This window comes from Vitis vinifera, chromosome 2 (genome assembly GCF_030704535.1).
Source record: "Vitis vinifera cultivar Pinot Noir 40024 chromosome 2, ASM3070453v1".
Classification (NCBI taxonomy): domain Eukaryota; kingdom Viridiplantae; phylum Streptophyta; class Magnoliopsida; order Vitales; family Vitaceae; genus Vitis; species Vitis vinifera.
The window spans coordinates 16,240,783-16,259,691 of NC_081806.1; the positions used below are offsets into that span (position 1 = coordinate 16,240,783).

Consider the following 18,909-nt stretch of genomic DNA (forward strand, 5'->3'; position numbering starts at 1 on the left):
CAACTGGACATAAATAATGCTTTTCTCAATAGATATCTGCAAGAAGATGTGTTTATGTCTCAACCTGAAGGTTTCATTCATCCTACCAAGCCTCATCATATTTTCAAACCGAGGAAAGCTCTCTATGGTTTGAAATGGGCTCTAAGGGTCTAGTTTGATAAACTTAAAGATGCATTATTGCAGTGGGGTTTTCAAGATTCAAAGTCTGATGTATCTTTGTTCCTATATAAGACCAAAGGAATCATACTCATGCTATTGGTATAAGTAGATGACATCTTGATTACCGGAAATAATAGCATAGTAATTTCGGACTTGGTTCATGACCTCAATAAGAGTTTTCTTCTAAAGGATGTTGGTTCATTACATTACTTCCTAGGAATTGAAGCCTTTCGAGATGAAACAGGTCTCTATTTAACTCATTCAAAATACATTGCCGACCTGCTTCAAAAGACAAATATGGATACAATAAAGCCCTTACCAACACTAGCTATTTTTGGAAAAGTGTACTCCAAATCAAGTAGTGATCTAGGGATAATCCAATCATGTATAGAAGCATAGTTGGAGCCTTGCAATATGTTACAATCACAAGACCTGATATATCATACATGGTTAGTAAGTTGAGTCAGTTCTTACAAAGTCCAACAGAGATACTTTGGAGAGCTTGTAAAAGAGTATTACGATATTTGAAAGGAACTATCACTCATGGTTTGCATTTCCAGCCAAACCAATCTTTAAATCTTGTGGGTTTCATATATGCAGACTAGGATAGCTGTCCAGATGATGGAAGATCAACAAGTGGTTATTGTGTGTATCTAGGAGGTGATCTTATTTCTTGGAGCTCAAAGAAATAAAGTGTTGTTGCTAGGTCTAGCACCAAATCAGAATATCGAGGCTTAGCTCATGTGACAGTTGAGGTGATTTGGCTCAAGTCCCTAGCAACAAAATTGGCCCTTCAATTGAGATTAAGACTGGCAATCTAATGTGATAACCAAGGAGCCGCCTCACTAGCTGCTAATCCCGTTTATCATGCTAGAACTAAGCATATTGAAATTGATATACATTTCATTTGTGATAAAGTACTTAAAAAAGAATTGGATATATGGTTTGTACCCTTAGTAGATCAAATAGTTGATTTGTTTACAAAACCACTTTCAATCACTCGATTCTTGAAACTTAAGGCCAAACTCCAGGTGAAAGAATCCTTCTTTTGTTTGAAGGGGCGTGTAACGACAAATAGTGCACAACTGAAGAACATAATTGCAACAGCTTCAGCCATGTCATCCTCTCCGGAAGCTTCTGCCATGTCAACTATTAGCTAAAGATTTGTTAGATTCTATTTTTGATTAGTTAGCATTAGCAAATTAGTTAGCAATAGATTAGTAAGCAAAATAGAACACTCTGCTTTTGTATATATATAAGTAGAATAGAACCAACCTCTGTTTCAAGTAATGAGAAACATAAATAGTTTTCTTCACACATAGGATTTGTTATTTTTATTTTTCTAAAAATGTTATATATTAAAGGAGACATAATATTTACGGGGTTCTATAAGAATGTGTTATCTAGATCCTCAAATAATGATTAATCCATTAATTTTCAAATCAAAACTACAAAGTAAATTAAGAGAGCTTTCTCCACATAAATTGGTTAAAGCCTTTAAGATTGGCAAAAACCACAAAGATGGACTAAAGTTATTCTAACAACTCTACCTAAAGTCATTCTCACACACTCAAGCCACACTCTAACCAAAGGAATTAGACTTCTTACTAGGACCACAAACCTTCAGAAAACCAATTCCTACTCTTTGTAGTACAAAGACTCCTAACATGTAACAAATTAATTATCAAATCATAATCCTTTAGGACAAAGATTCCTAAAATACATCAAGTTTTTAATTTTGTTAAAAAACAATAAATCTTTACCTTAAACAAATTTTAAATTTTCTTCCAACTTTCCAAATTCAAAACATTCTTTGATAAGCGAACACTTACATATATAATCAGAATAGTGCAATTATAAAGATGTCTTATGCGTGGAATATTGAAGCCAAGTCAACTGAAATGTTGATACTGGGTCAACTGAAGGTAGCTTCTCCATTGGTTGTGATAGTGGAAGCTTCTTCCCAACAACTGGAGACTGGGTCGACTTCTCCCTTACACAAAGGATGTTCGGACAGGTTGTCCGAGCACACTCTCCGAAGCTCAAGTCAGGCACCAAATGGATAGGAACCTTTAGAAAGGAGAGTAAATAGGGGAACCCTCTAGTCTTGCGTACCTGGGCTCTGTTTTAAGAGGATTTTTATTGTGCTCAAGGGGAAAAGCACTGTAGTGCTAAGTTGGCACCTTGACCTAATCTGTAATAATGGAAGTGAAGAGATAGAGGGTTATGAGGATAGGCTTTGAGAAAAAAAGTTAACGATGTTTCATAATTGAGAACCTGGGTGGGCATTCTATTTATTAGATAACATAGTAAGAACAACATTCCCTTAGAGGTATTTTGACATATTATTTGTGAATATAATGGCTCTAGCTACTTCTAGAAGGTGGTGATCCTTTCTTTCAACAATGTAATTTTGTTGTGGGGTTATTATGTAGGAGATTTGATGAATAATGCCTTTCTTAGAGAGAGAACTTCCTAGAATAGATTTAAAATATTCTTTTTCGTTGTCTATTTTGAGAATTTTAATGTTCGCAATGTATTGGGTGTTAATCATGACATAAAATTTTTTGAACACTCACTCTAGTTCTGATTTTTCTTTCAAAAGATATACCCAACAAACCCAAGCGTGATCATCAATAAATGTGATAAATCATTTTTTTTCATTAAATGTTTAACTCGTGAAGGGCCTTAAATATTACTATGGACTAATGAAAAAGATGATGAAGACTTATTTTTTAGGAGAATAAATGAAATGAACATGCTTGGCTAAGTGACAAATTTCACATTCAAAGAAATCTCCATTATGAAATAGTGATGGAAACAAAGTTCATAAATATGAAAAGCTTAGGTGGCTTAGTCTATGATGGCACAACATTATTTTTTGTTCTTTAGAAAGAGACTTACAACTCACAGTTTGAGCTTGTTTATTCAATTCGACTTCCTTCTCAAAATAATATAACCCCTCATGTTCTTTAGCATTGCCAATCTTCTTCCCCTAAATCAGGTCTTGAAACACAGAAGAAGACTCAAAGAAATGAGCACCACACTTTAAATCTTTAGTCAACTTACTAATAGAAAGAAGGTTGCAAGACAAATTTGGAACATGCAATACAAAGTGTGGTTCAATATTAGGACCAATTCTAATAGCTCTAGTTCTACCACTGGTGAAAGAGATCTTTCTCCTATTTTATCTTTGAAACTTCCTAAACTAGGATTATATGATGAGAAAATTTTTCATAGCCCATCATGTGATCTATGGCTCTAGAGTCAATCACTCATGGTTCCAGATCCCTACTACAACTACTAAGAGCTAAGAAAAAATTACCTCCATATGCTAGTAATAAAGTAGTGGTGTCCTGTGATGGTTTGAGTAGTTTGTACAATTTTTTCATTTTTCCTTTGGTAAGCAAGAACTATGTACGTTCTCCAAATTTTACCTCAAGCTAGGACCCGATTTGTTAGAAATCTCAGCTAAAATTTGAAAACCAGAGTGATCTCGATTTCCAACCCTACTGTCCTTTGAATTTGGTGGCTTACCATGTAACTTCTTGTAGCAATCTTTAGTGTGATTTGTTTTCTTATAGAAATCACACCAAAGATTGTTTATCTTTTACTTCTTAGGGCATTCTTAACCACAAACTTTGAAACTTCAGGTAATGATGGTTTTGATCCACCTATCATAACCCATTTTCGGCTTGACTCTCTTTGAACTTCAACAAATATTTAAGTAATCAATGGGAAAGGTTTGATTCCTAGAAGTCAACCCCTGACTTCATCAAGATCAGGATTTAATCCTACCAAAAAATATCAGACTCGTTCTGTTTTAACCTACTTTTTGTAAAGTTTAGCATCCTTAGGATTTGACCATGGAATTTGGACATAAAGATCAATTAATTTATTGCCACAAGTGAGTCAAGGCATTGAATTATTAGGTAACATCCAACTCCCCTAGTTTCAAATCACGGGCTCCATTTCCAAGTTAAAAAAATTGGGTTAAGTTTTCCATGTCTAAGCATGCTAAAGTTTGTGCATCCCACATCTCCTTAGCAATGGAATAATATAAGATAAGATTCCTTGATATCTTATTTCATGGAGTTCACAATCAATGCCATAACCATAGAGTTTCGTGCATCCCATGTTGGAAAAGAGAGATTTCTTGGATTATGTTTTATTATTGAACCATCCACATATAACTAAGGTGGTCTCATCCTCATATCACCATTAGAGCATACGGAGACCATTGAAGGAAACTTTGATTATTTAGTTTCGTGGTTGTAATTTGAAGCGGAGAATTTTCAAAAAAAAAGTTGAAAACGAGGCTATAGTGGATGAACTTGTAGGGATGGGTTGAGAGACTTTTGAAAAGACCTCAAAACTAGCATCCTTGCACTCACCAGTGAAGGTTGTTCTATACATCTTTTTGTCTCAACTGATACTAGCTCTGATACCATGAAATTGGGTAAGAAAAAAAAAAACAGACCGTAAATTGGAGATTGCTTTTGTTTTATTATTTTATTTCTTCAATACAAGTAGATTTATAGGATAGGTTTTGTAACAACCAACCCTTTATTTTAAGAGATTGACACCAGCTATTTTTTAGGATATTCTAATCAACTATAATATCACAACTAGCAATTATCCTTATTTAGAGAATAGTAATTATCCAAGATTCTCTATAATCTATTTCCTACTTACCCTTGGATCTCTATTTTCTTTACAAGATGCCAACTAGTGGAGGAGCTTTTAGGATAACATTTTGGGACCTATAAAAGCCCTCATATCCGTTAGAAATGGAACTTTGGGTTATTAGGGAGAAGGAAAGAAGTTGAGTTTCATCTAGCATCTCTATTAACTCCTGTCTTTTCTTAAGCTTAGTAATTTTTCGTTGCATTATTCATAAGTAACTAGCCTTTGATTTTAGTCTTATTCCTCAAAGTTTTTTTTAGAGATTTTGAGAACTTTATGTTTCATCATGATGTTGATTTTAATTGTAGATTCTAAGATGGTTTTCTTTGTTCTTCTAGTTTTGAGTTGTGAGTAGTTTTCTAAGCTTGAGAGGAGGAGTCCATGAGACTTCTTTCATGAAAAACTAATTTACATCATGGGGTGAATGGATAGTGTTTCTACCTAGTAATTGGAGTCCTTATTTTGTTTGGGAAGAAACCCTATTTTCCTCTTCTTGAAATGGAAACTTAGAGGTGGTTTATTTTAGTTTATTTATTTAATTTTTTTTTTTTGGTTACTTCAAGTTCTTGAGGATCTTAGGACTTTTGACTTGAAATCACTTCCATTAAGCTTTATGTAAAATGCAAAATGAACTTAAAGATTACAATGTTGTGGAGGTATTTAAATAAAATTTCTTTTGAGCTTTAGTTGGTAATTTCTCACAAGTGTTTTCAGTTGTAGGTTTTTTTATTGTGCATTGGTTGTGAAAATGAGCCTCATTAGACTCCGATCCTTAGCATTTAAATTTCTCTTTTAGCTATAAAATGGTAGGTTCAAGTGTCAAAATTTTGTTATTTTCTATTTTTTTTTTCATCATAAAATGTGATTGTTCAGTGATATTCCAATTTGGTCACAAACACTTAATTTTTTTTGCGAAGAAACAGAAGATTCATAGATCACAACTTTTAGTGATGAGCTTTTATTTACAAATTTCATGACAAATTTTTTTAAATAGTGGTGATTTATTATTTATTTATGACAAATACTTTCATGACAAAAATTGATACTTGTTGTAGTGAGGTATTTAAATAAAATTTCTTTTAGGCTTTAGTTGGGGATTACTAATGAGTGTTCTCAGTCCTTGGTTTTTTATTGTGCATTGGTTTTTAAAGATGAAGCCTTATTGGACCCCCAATCCTTGGTATTTAAATTAATTTGTTTTTTGCATAGATACAAAATCAATTTTCTTCTATTTCTCAAAATATTTTTGGAGGTTCTCTAATTTATTAACCTCATATTAAACAAGCCTCTTTCAACCACTTATTCAAGAGAAAATCATTCCCACTTTTGGAACTAATTCACCACATATCTCCCCATCTTTTGCTATCATTTAAAACACTCTTCTTGAGAAAACTATACCTGAACCACCATATTTTTTACTTGCAAAGACTCCTCATACTTAGGAATTGGTACCATCACATTTGCATTTCAAGCAAACACATGATAGTGTAGACCCTCAATTTTATCCCTTTAGCACATGTCTTTAAGTTCACTTCCAATGCTTCACAGTAGTTCCTTGGTGGCCCATAGCTACTCATACTACTTACATTTTTTGAGCCACCTTGGAGACTTTGGTTGAGGGATTTATCTAACCCCGTTGTGACTCTTGGCAGCCTTAATTTAGACTTAGGCCCACTTAGGCACCCTAGACCCATTTAGATACACTTGGCCCATTAGGCATTACCTTAGGCCCATTTAGATGCACTTGGAACCTTCTAGCTTGCACACATTCACCCTAGGTTACTTAGTCAATCTTTCAGAATAGGTCACTTGGACACTTCTTTTGGAATAGTTCACTTAGGCATGTGCTTGATTTTGGTTATTTATTTTTCAGGATAAGATGAGTGTTGGCTTGACTTTTTATTACATGAAATGAATTTTTTATTCTATCTTTATTTTATTTTTATTTTTATTTTTGAAGGTTTGAGTTTGACATTTAAATTATTATAATCCGTTGCATTACTTTATTTTCTTGATTTTTTTTAATTGCATACGTCTTATATTTTTTGTTATACCCTTATCGATTTATTTGTTTATTTACTCACTTATTCATTTATTCTTTAATTCCATGAATTGACATTTTGGATTTTTGTGGCTATGTGATTTGATTTTATATTTGATTTTATTCTATTTCCAATTACATGATTTCTTATTTCAACTTTATTTTAAATTTTGCATGAGACTTGGAGCCATCAAGGAGAGGAGATCACGACCAAAGAGGGAAACTTGGAAGGAATCCGGGCTGCATATAGAAAGTGGGCAGATCACGACTTTAAGAAAGAATCCGGGCTGCATATGATTTGTTTGAAGAAAGAATCCGGGCTGCATATAGAAAGTGGGCAGATCACGGTTGAGGCACATCCGGGAGCATATGGAAAGAAGATTAAAGGGGATCTGATCACTTACCAAACAAGATACGACTGCATCCTTGGGGAAATCTCCATGTGAGCCACACATAATGGGCTTCCCATATCCACGCGCATGTAGGAAAAAATGGAAATAAGATATTCCATAAGGAGTGGGTTGCCTTATAAATAAAGGAGAGAATCCAAGCATAAGAGGAATTTTTTTTTCGAAGGGGAATAGGCCGAAAGAATTTTCAAACGGAGACTTTTCTTTTGGAGGGCAGAGAGGACACGAGAGCAATTCTTTTGAGAAGACGTGTGAAGAACATTGAAGAGCCGACACATAACCATAAAAAAGGGAGGAGCAGCCCACAAAATCTCCACAAATAACGGTTTATAGGTAAGTGTACGCTTTCAAATTTATCTTTGATTTCGTTTTGATTCGTCCTTTTAGTCTTGAGTGTTTTAATGATTTTTGTTCTTTGATTTAATTAATCCTATATAATAAATTTCTTGTTTTAATTTCGATTTAGTTTTAATTTATTTTTCTTCTTTAGTTTGGATGTGTTTGTGGTTTTAATTCTTTAGTTTAATTTATCCCATTAGATAAAGTTCCTTTTTTTATTTATTCCAATTCGATTTAGTTTTAATTTATCTTTTATGTTTAGATGTGTTTGTAGTTTTCTTTAATTTAATTGTTTTTATTATAAAAGTCCCTATTTTTAATTTTGATCTAGTTCAATTTTAATATATTTTTTATGTTTAGATGTGTTTGTGATATTAATTCATCAGTTTAATTATTTCTATTAGAAAAGTTTTGTTTTTAATTTTGATTTAGTTCACTGTTAATCTACCTTTTATGTTTAGTGTTTGTCGTTTTAATTCGTTAGTTTAACTGTTCATATTAGAAAAGTTCTTATTTTTAATTTCAATTTAGTTCAATTTTAATCTATCTCATATATTTGTGATTTTAATTCGTTAGTTTAATTATTCCTATTAGTAAAGTTCTTATTTTTAATTTCAATTTAGTTCGATTTTAATCTATCCTATATGTTTTTGCGATTTTAATTCGTTAGTTTAATTATTCGTATTAGAAAAGTTCTTATTTTTAATTTCAATTTAGTTCAATTTTAATCTCTCCTATATGTTTAAATGTGTTTGAGATGTTAATTCATTAGTTTAAGTATTCCTCATAGATAAAGTTCACATTTTTAAAATCCCAAATTAGTTTAAATTTTAATTTAGCTGTTAGTTTAAATATGTTTGTGATTTTAATTCCTTAGTTTAAGTAATTTAAGAGATAAAGTTTAATTTTATTTTATTTTTTTTTGGATTAATTTAGTTTTAGTTTATAATTTAATTTGAATGCGTTAATGATTTCAATTCCTTAGTTTAAATAATTTGTGAGATAAAGTTTACTTTCTTTAATTTCAAATTAACTTAGTTTTAGTTTATGATTTAATTTGAATGTGCAAGTGATCCTAATTAGTTTGATTTTAATTTGTTTTTAGTTTAAATAATCACGCTAAATAAAGTTTGTGTTTTTAATTCCAATTACTTTAATTTTAATTCATTTTTAACTTAAAGGCATTCGTGGATCTTAATTCTTTAGTTTAAATGATTGTATCAAGTAAAGTTTGAGTTTTTAATATTCCAATAATTTTATTAAGTAGAATTTAATTTCAATTCAGTTTGATTTTAATTTGTTTTATAATCCGAAGGTGTTCCTGATTTTAATTCAATTGTTTGATTAACCCTCTTAGACAAATTCCATATTTTTAATTTCGATCTTAGTTTAATTTTATTTTGTTAATTTATTTATTTGCTTTAGTTTAAATATATTTGTGATTTCAATTTGATAGTTTAGCCAATCTTATTAGATGATGATGATGTCCTTAATTTAATCTAGTATTAATTATTTTTAGTATTGAATGTGTTTGTGTTTTTTATTTCATTAACTTTGAATTTAATCCATTTATATCCAATTTTGTAGTTGATTATAATTTGGTTTAATTAATTAAGTCAATCACGTGTAATTATTTTCATGTTTTAAGTATGGTAATTTTGGCTTTGATCTATTGACATTTAGTATGAGCTTTAGGAATTTTAGATAATTAATCCAGTTAATTGTATGTCATTGGTTTCATACCTTCAAGATTTTTGAACTTTGGTCTTTGATTCATCATATTTTGTTAAAATGCTAATTTACCTTAATTAATTCCATATTATTATCTCCATATGCTAAGTTTGTTGGCTTTAATATTTGATTGGTTATTTTTATTTTAATTCATGTGCTTCTTGAAATCTAAATGTTAGTCTTGGGTAATATTTTGTTAGTTTGTTTTATTAGGAAGTCATAAATTTGATGCCTTAGTGATTGTTAGTTAAATTCTTATTTTTTGAAGGCCACTGGAAACTCATGAAGGTTGGTCTTACCCTCACCACTTTAATTGACATGATTTTCTAAATCTTTATTTTGTGATTTTCGCTTTCTTTTGTTTTGATTGGTATTTTGTTTTCTATGTTTTATTATTTTAAAAATTAATTCCTTTTATTTTAAAATCAAAACCTTTTTCTCCGAAGACCCCTTTAAGAAATTCTTTTTTTTTAAAAAAAAAAGAAGAAAAAATTCATTTAGAGTTGTTAGAATAAAAAAACCCCATTTTCTTAAAATAATATGCAACCATTTTTTGATCGGTTTGCATCTTTCTCCGTTTTTTAATGAAAATTTTGGTTTAAAATCAGACACGAATCCAAGCTTATGGTCCCACATAAATGGGATAATTCCAGGTTAGATTTGTGTATATCAATCGGGGAATTGGTGAAACCCCTACATAAAAAAAAAATAATAATAAAAAAAAAATAAAAAAATAAAAAATCTTTTCAAAACTTATTTTTGCTACCGTCTTTGTTGGTTGTTACAATCATATCTATTTTTTTTGGAATTGTACATAAGATGTGTGTAATAATTGATGATTTCGTATTCTTTGATCATTTTTGCTATGCCAATTAGTTAAGCATGTTAGGGTTTCTTATTTTACTATTTATTATCTAAGCCCCCCCCCCCTCTCCTGCGGAAGCACACTATGAGCTATATATGCTATCCAGGTACGTTCCCTAATACCCACTTTCTAAACCCCGTGAACATGATTGTCATTGCGTACTATGCCCATGCTTGCTATCCTATTTGATTGCCTTGATATATATTTGATGCTTGTTTGATTATCTTTGACAAAAACACATGTTGTGATATATTTCTATATTAACTTTTATGTTTCATGATATCACTTGAGAAGCCGTTCAGGTACGCACTTTGATTCTCTCTTATGATCAGACTTTCTTATTTGACATGCTATTTTTTGAAATCACCTAGCCTACCTAGGTATCCATGATCAACCATTTAATTGCCACGTTTCCCTCAACTTAGTCAGTAGAGACCTCTTTAGGGCTTAGAAGGGTGCTACCTCCTAGAGGTACCTTCCTAGTAAGTAACCTGATTCCCGGACCTAGACTCGGTTTTTTCAAAGAGATGATTTTTCCAAAAATTATGGAGTCACATTTTAGGATTTTTCTTTCTTGTTTTATTTTCCCTTTAAAATAAAAATAAAATAAGTGGCGACTCCGACTTTTTCCAAAATTAATTTTTCACAAATAGAAAAGCAAGTCTCACCGATCGAGCCCGCATGTGAAAAATACGGGTCCACAAATTGGCGACTCCACTAGGGATTTTGAGGATCAAGCTTGAACACTAATTGAGAAAAATGTGGCATTTAATTGGTTGATTAGAGGGTACCCCTTTTTTAGGCAAGGTGATCTGGTCTACTTGTTTGTTTAGAATGATATCTTAACATGTTTGATTGCCTTGAATGATCACTTGATTGCTTACTCACTTCAGCATGATTCACTCTCACATATGCTAGATAGGACTTTGATTGTTTGATATTTATCTGCTTCGCATGACTGCTTGTTGCATAACAACCATTTCTCTTGCGTGTTCGTATGATTGCTTGTCTTCATTCACTATCTCACTTTAGATCTTAGGTTTTTCGGATACACCCACATCCTTCATTGTGCACTTTAGATTATCCTTGAGTGTTGAGAGATGGGAGAGCCTTCACCATAAAGAAACCCCCTAGGGACGCGAGGAAGTGCATGTGTGGAGGTGATGACCACCTTGCATGGAAGCACCCCGTCTCCTTGGAGGCGTGCAGAGGGTTGCGTACCACTGGAGGGTACGATCGCTTCTGCTAGGGATCCTTTAACCCACCCATTTTATCCTATAGCCACCTCAACCTTGTAAGTTAACTTAGACCCAATTAAGATTTCATTCCTACACGTGGGTGCATCTGTGGACCTTCAGAGCTGCCTTGGTCATGATTGGGTTCGGTTATCCCTTATGTAGTCTCCTTTTGGTGTGATCAGAGATGAGTATCAGATTGAGTATATTTGGGCTTTACTTCTACGCACTTGTCAGTTGATTCCTACAGAGTCACATTCGTACCGCACCTTATCCAGTGTTTCCATATTTGTAGGAGGGTTTACCTTGACCGATCTGGATTCACTTTTGTGGATTAGAGTTGAAGGTAGATTGACCAGAGTATCAGACCAGTCAGATTAGAGATCAGATCAGAGGGATATGGACTCACAGATAGTTACCGTCGACCAGTTTGCCGCAGCCATGGCTTCTATCCAGGAGGCTATAGCTAACCTTGGTCAGAGGATAGATGGACAACAGACCCAACAGGTCCCAATTCAGGAGAATGCCCAATTCGATACCACAGTACCGCCACCTCCTCCGCCCAGTTAGTCAGTACCATAGGTTATACCTTTCACTCTGCATAGTCAGACCGAGGTTGCCCCGTTTCCTATCACATTGCCTATCCCGACCTCAGAGGACCCACATACACGTATGGATAAACTTGAGCAAAGGTTAAGACAGATGAGGGCTTCAGACGGAGTTATTACTTAGGAGGATTTTGATGGAGCACCGATAGCCAGTTTGCTAGCCAAGTTTAGGATGCCCGAGATTGAGAGATACACGGGCATAGGCTATCCTCACATCCATTTGAGGCTTTATAGTACAGTTATGAGGGCCCACGACTGGATGAGGCCTAGATGGTTATGTTTTTCCCTATGTCCCTGAGTGGTGCGGTACAGCGTTAGTTCGCTTCATTGGATGTATCACACCGTAGGACTTGGGACGACTTGACCCGGGAGTTTTTGAGATAGTTTGCATTTAACACTATCATTGATGTTTCGAGGAGAGAGTTAGAGGTTTTGAGATAGAGGCTAGAGGAATCAGTCACTTCATTCATCTCCCGCTGGAGGGAGAAGATTTCACAGATCATTAATCGTCCTTTAGAGAAGGATCCGATTAGCATGATCATGAGGAGCTTGCAGCCTAAATTTGCTAGACACTTGATGAGATTTCCCCACACGGATTTTGGATCTCTAGTACAGGGTTTGTATGGTATAGAGGAGGGCATTGCTAGAGGATTGTGGCCCGAGTCTTCCCATACTGATTCTAAGGGGAAGAAGCCTTTAGGAGGATAGAGATCAAGAGATGTTGGTGCTATCAGTTTAGCAGGGATGAGACTTCCTAGACACTATCAAACGGTTGGGCAAACTTTTGGATTCTACTAACCACCATCACCCCATGTGTAGTATAGGCCACCTGCTCCCTCCAGACCCATTACTCCTACTTACCTACATCCAGTCTCACAGCCTGCTTTTGTCACACATGTTATAGAGAGACCTCCTGCCCTATACACCCGACCCCGAGCTCTGCAGACCACCACTTATGTGTAGAGGCCATCACATTAGTTCGCTTAGTTAGGTATGCCTTTGAGTCGAGCTTTTCATAAGCTTATAAAGGGTGGATTATTGACTCCATTGGCACCCAAGCCAGTACCTCAGCCAGTACCGCCTCATTTTAGATTTGACCTACACTGTTCTTATCATCAGGGACCAGGACATGACACGGATCACTGCAACGCCTTGAGACATGCTATTCAGGATTTGATAGACCAGAGTTTAGTTAACTTGGGGCAGCCAAGTGTGACCACTAACCCTCTTCCTGCCCATTCTACACACGCAGTGCTTCCATCTCCAAGAGATATTCATCACATGGACCTTATAGAGGATGACAGTATACATATGTTGAGTTGGGATGATGGGTTACCCGAGCAAATTGTTTTGCATGACAGTTATGAGATTGATGGGGTTTCATTGGGTTCTTAGGCCCCTACACCATTCAGTTTGATCCCAGACGAGGCACCATTCCAGTTGACTCATCCTACACCCTTGATTATTGGATGTCATGATACTTTTGTCCCGTTCACTTTATGGTCAGAGGATGATGATTCGGAGGGAAGAGAGATACAGATTGTGACTTGTAATGGAAAGATAGCTCAGCTACTACCACTAGTAGTTAGACCATTTGAGGGTGCAGCCTCTCATGAGGAGGTTAGAATAGAGGATGATGAAGTTTTGAGACAGCTACAGAGCACTCAGGCCCGTATTTCTATTTGGAGTTTATTAACATCATCCAGTACTCATAGAGATGCTTTGATTCGAGCCTTGAGTCAGATCAGGGTAGAGACTACCACCACTCCAAAGAGATTGATTCATATGATGAAGGCCGACAGGGCCACTTGCATTGTGTTTTCAGATGATGACTTGCCACTTGAGGGTTCAGACCATGTACGCCCTCTATATATCACAGTTGGTTGTTCAAGCCATAGAGTCCCATCTGTCCTGCTGGACAATGACTCAGCCCTGAATGTCTGCCCTTTAGCCACTACTGTAACCCTTGGTTTTGCACCTTCAGATTTTGGTCCTTTTGCTCAGACAGGCAGAGCATATGATAGCACTAAGAGGGAGGTTGTGGGTACCTTGGTGATTGATTTGAAGATTGGTCTAGCCACATTCTCTACTTTGTTCTAGGTTTTGAGGATTCCTACATCCTTTAACCTGTTACTTGGTTGACTTTGGATACATAGAGCTGAAGCTATCCCTACTTCCCTTCATCAGAAGGTGAAGTTCATTCATAATGGGCAGGTTGTCACAGTACAATCTACCAGAGATATGTTAGCCTCTTCCGAGCCAGTACTTCAGATTAGTCACAGTGAGGATGACCTATTTTTGACTCGATTTACTTTTGATGAAATACAGACTCTCGAGATTGAGGATTTTCGTAAAGACTTTGTGGCTATGTCATTTGATTAGCACAGTAGCATAGTGGTTCTCGATATGATGAGGGGTATGACATTTCTACCTAGTATGGGGTTAGGACGACGCCAGTAGGGACCCATCAAGTTTATAGCTGCCATTGATCATGATACAACATTTGGACTTGGGTTCATTCCTACCGAGGTCGATTACCGTTACATGACGCGGCTGTGCAAGGAGAGGGTGAGGGCCTGTTTATCCCACACACCATTTGATTATCCTATTCGACCCTATAGGATGAGTTTAGTCGACTACTTTGTCAGAGGACAAGAGATTTGACCTCGTATAGAGGAGATTCACAGTATGGTTCATACAAATAGAAAGATTGAGCTTCAACATCTATTTCACCAGTTACAGTTGAGTAATGGGGCTCCTGGCACTTCTGTTTCTATATCGATTACTCCTACGTCTCCAGATCGAGCTAGCATGTGGTCTCTATGCTTTCTAGAGGAGATCACTGATGATGGAGTGATTGTTGATCCTACTGAGATGATTGATGGAGTTGTGCCTCATGATGAGTACCGAGATGAGATGGACATGATGACCGTGAGCTAGATTACCAGCATTGTTTAGCTTAAGCCTGTTTCACCATTTGATATGTTTGGGATGTCTACCATTGAGGTTCTTGAGAGGGCCTAGATTATTCCTGTTCCAGAGCTTCTAGAGGATGATAATAGTTTGTTTGAGGGCTCTGTTAGCCCAGTTGAGGGAGCATCCGACCTTATGGACCCACCTCTTTCTTTTGATGTTTTATCGGGATTTGTCTCCCGCTTTAACGATGTTTTTGTTGCTTCATTTATGGATTTGAGTATTTTTTTAGTATTCGCCTGCCTCTTGTGATAGTACCTCTATATCTGCACCCCACTCACCCACTTCACATATATTTGATATAGATGATGAGGTTGCACAACCCAATCCAAATAGGGACTCTTCTGATCATGACTCCGATCTCGTGGATGAGAAAGTTTCACCTGCTACAAGGGATGTTGAGAATGTTGATTTTGGCATAGAGGATCAGCCTAGAGAGCTGAAGATTGGTTCACCCCTATCTACAAATGAGAGAGATAGACTTATTCATTTACTCAGGTCATACTTGGATGTCTTTGCATGGTCTTATGAGGACATGCTTGGTCTTGATCCCTCTATAGTTCAACACCACTTACCTATCCTACCACATGCCAAACCAGTTAAGTAGAAATTGAGACGATTACATCCACGTTGGAGTCTGCAGGTGAAAGAGGAGATTCAGAAACAGCTCAGTGTTGGATTCATATCAATGGTTGAGTATCCAGAGTGATTGGCTAATGTTGTCCCTGTTCCCAAAAAGGATGGCAAAGTTAGAGTTTGTGTTGACTTTAGAGATCTTAATAAAACCAGCCCTAAAGATGACTTTCCTCTCCCACACATTGATTTGTTGGTCGATAGCACTGCAGGCCATTCGCTGTTATCTTTCATGGATGTGTTTTCAGGGTATAATCAGATTTTGATGACTCTAGAGGATATGGAGAAAACAACCTTTATTACTGAGTGGGGTACCTACTGTTACAAGGTTATGCCATTTGGGTTAAAGAATGAAGGAGCCACTTATCAGAGGGTCGCTACTACTTTATTTCATGACATGATGCATAGGGATGTTGAAGTTTACGTGGATGATATGATTGTGAAATCCCGAGGCAGAGTAGATCACCTAGAGGCTCTAGAGAGATTCTTTGAGAGGATCCGAAAGTTTAGATTGAGGTTAAATCTTAAGAAGTGCACCTTCGGAGTGACTTCTGGGAAGTTATTGGGACATATGGTTAGTGAGCGAGGCATAGAGGTCAACCTAGATAAAATCAAAGCCATACTTGACATGCCTGCACCGAAGACTGAGAAAGAGATTAGAGGTTTTCTGGGCAGATTATAGTACATCAGTCGTTTCATAGCCAGATTGACAGACATATGTGAGCCTATCTTTTGTCTTTTGAGGAAGAACCAACCAACAGTTTGGAGCGATGATTGCCAGCTTGCATTTGAGAAGATTAAATAGTATTTGCTTTCTCCTCCTGTTTTATTGCCTCCTACGCCAGGACGTCCACTTCTTCTATATTTGTCAATTTCAGACATGGCCTTGGGATGTATGTTAGCTCAGATTGATGACTCATGGAATGAACGAGCTATTTACTATCTGAGTAAGAGGATGCTGGAGTATGAGATGAAGTATGTTATGATTGAGCGCCTATGCTTAGCATTAGTTTGGGCTACCAGGAGATTGAGGCATTACATGACAGAGTACTCACTGCATTTGATATCCTGTCTAGATCCATTGAGATACTTATTTGATAGACCTGCATTAACTGGTAGACTGATGAGATGGCTCGTGCTTTTGACAGAGTTCGATATCCAGTACGTTTCTCAGAAGTCTATTAAGGGAAGTATTGTCGCCGACCACCTAGCCTCACTATCGACATCTGAGGATAGACCAGTTGATGATGATTTTCCAAATGAGGAGTTTGTTGCTATGACTAGCTTATCAGGATGGTGCATGTACTTCGATGGTGCAGCCAATTAATCAGGGTATGGGATAGGTGTTCTGTTGGTATCCCCTCAGAATGATCACATTCCGAGGTCTGTTCGTTTGACATTCTCTTATCGACATTCTATCACGAATAATATAGTTGAGTATGAGGCTTGTATCCTTGGTTTAGAGACTGCGTTGGAGCTTGACATTAAACAGATAGAGGTATTTGGTGACTCCAATCTGGTACTTAGACAAATTCAGGGAGACTGGAAGACTAGGGACGTAAAGCTTAGGCCGTATCACGCTTATTTGGAGTTACTGATTACGAGATTTGATGACTTGAGATATGTTCATCTGCCCAGAGCGCAGAACCGATTTGCCGATGCCTTAGCTACCCTAACTTCTTCTATGGACATTCCGATTGATGTAGTTGTACGTCCATTGCTGATTGAGTTGAGATTTGCACCTACCTACTATTGTTTGATTGGAGAAACAGAGGTCCAGGATGATCTACCTTGGTATCATGACATTTATCAGTTTCTTAGATTTGGCACATACCCTGAGGTAGCCACTGCCAAGGATCAGAGAGCACTGAGGCATTTGCCTATTAGATTTGTGATTTGTGGAGATACTTTATATAGGCGATCAGCTGATGGTATGCTTCTATTATGTTTAGATTGAGCCTCTATAGATCGAGTGATGAGAGAAGTTCATGCAGGAGTTTGTGGTCCACATATGGGAGGACACATGCTGGCTAGTAAAATTATGAGGATAGGTTATTTCTGGTTGACTATGGAGACAGATTGTTGTCAGTTTGTTTAGAAATGCCCAGAGTGTTAGATTCATGGTGATCTCATTCATGCACCGCCATCAGAGTTACACACTTTGACCTCGCCATGGCCATTTTCAGTATGGGGTATTGATATTATTGGGAAGGTTTCACCAAAATCTTCATGTGGTCATGAGTTCATCCTAGTTGCCATAGATTATTTCACCAAGTGGGTGGAAACCGCATCATATGCGAGGTTGACATTTGCTAGGGTTGCCAGTTTCATCAAGTTACACATCATTTGTCGTTATGGGGTTCCCCATGAGTTGATTTCAAATAGAGGGGTGCACTTCCAAGCTGAGGTAGATACTTTGTTACAGAAGTATGGCATCCGACATCATAGATCTTCAGCATATAGGCCACAGACCAACAAGGCAATAGAGGCTGCGAATAAGAATATTAAGAGGATTTTGAGGAAAATGGTTGAAACTTCTCGAGATTGGTCAAAGAAACTCCCTTTTGCATTGTGGGCATACTGTACCTCTTTTCGCAGCTCTACAGGAGCTACACCTTACTCGCTAATGTATGGTATGAAGGTTGTTTTGCCGGTTGAGACAGAGATGGGTTCTTTGAGAGTAATCCTTAAGCAGCAGATTTCTGAGACAGAGTGGGTTTAGGCTCGGTTTGACCAGCTTAACCTTTTAGATGAGAAGAGATTGAGAGCAACCAATCATGTTCAGGCCTATCAGAGGAAGATGGCTCGTGCCTTCAGGAAACGGGTTAAGCCTAGACCATTACAAAAATGGGATTTAGTTTTAAGGATTCTCAGAGGTTTGATTGGAGACCTTAGAGGAAGTTTAGACCTAGTTGGAGTGGGCCTTATGTTATTTGAGAGTTGACTCCAGAAGGGGCTGCATGGTTGACTGACTTAGATGAAAACCAGTTTTCAAAGCCTACCAATGTGGATCAACTGAAGAAGTATTATGTTTGAGATTAGGGTCGCAGGATGGATGGCCATCATTTCAGTCAGCCTTACACCTTATCACATTTATTAATGTATTAAACCGTTGCTAGCCTATTGAACCCCACATGGTATGTTATAGCCTTATTTCTTTCTTATAGCCTTAATTACCATTTCTATACCCTGGTTAGGGCCCTTTGATGTTTATGCATGCTTTGCTAGG

General features: G+C 36.5%; 1 protein-coding gene across 1 annotated transcript in view; it reads right to left on the minus strand.

Annotated features, from left to right (window-relative positions):
- The window catches only part of LOC104877466 (transcription factor MYB1-like), a 31,206-nt gene extending 18,046 nt beyond the window's left edge, over positions 1 to 13,160 (minus strand). The window contains exons 1-2 of the mRNA XM_010645733.1: positions 13,141 to 13,160; positions 12,936 to 13,013 (exon numbers count right to left, since the gene is read on the minus strand). Coding sequence (XP_010644035.1) covers positions 12,936 to 13,013; positions 13,141 to 13,160 — 98 coding nt within the window. The remainder of the gene's footprint in view (positions 1 to 12,935; positions 13,014 to 13,140) is intronic.
- Positions 13,161 to 18,909: the final 5,749 nt, after the last annotated feature.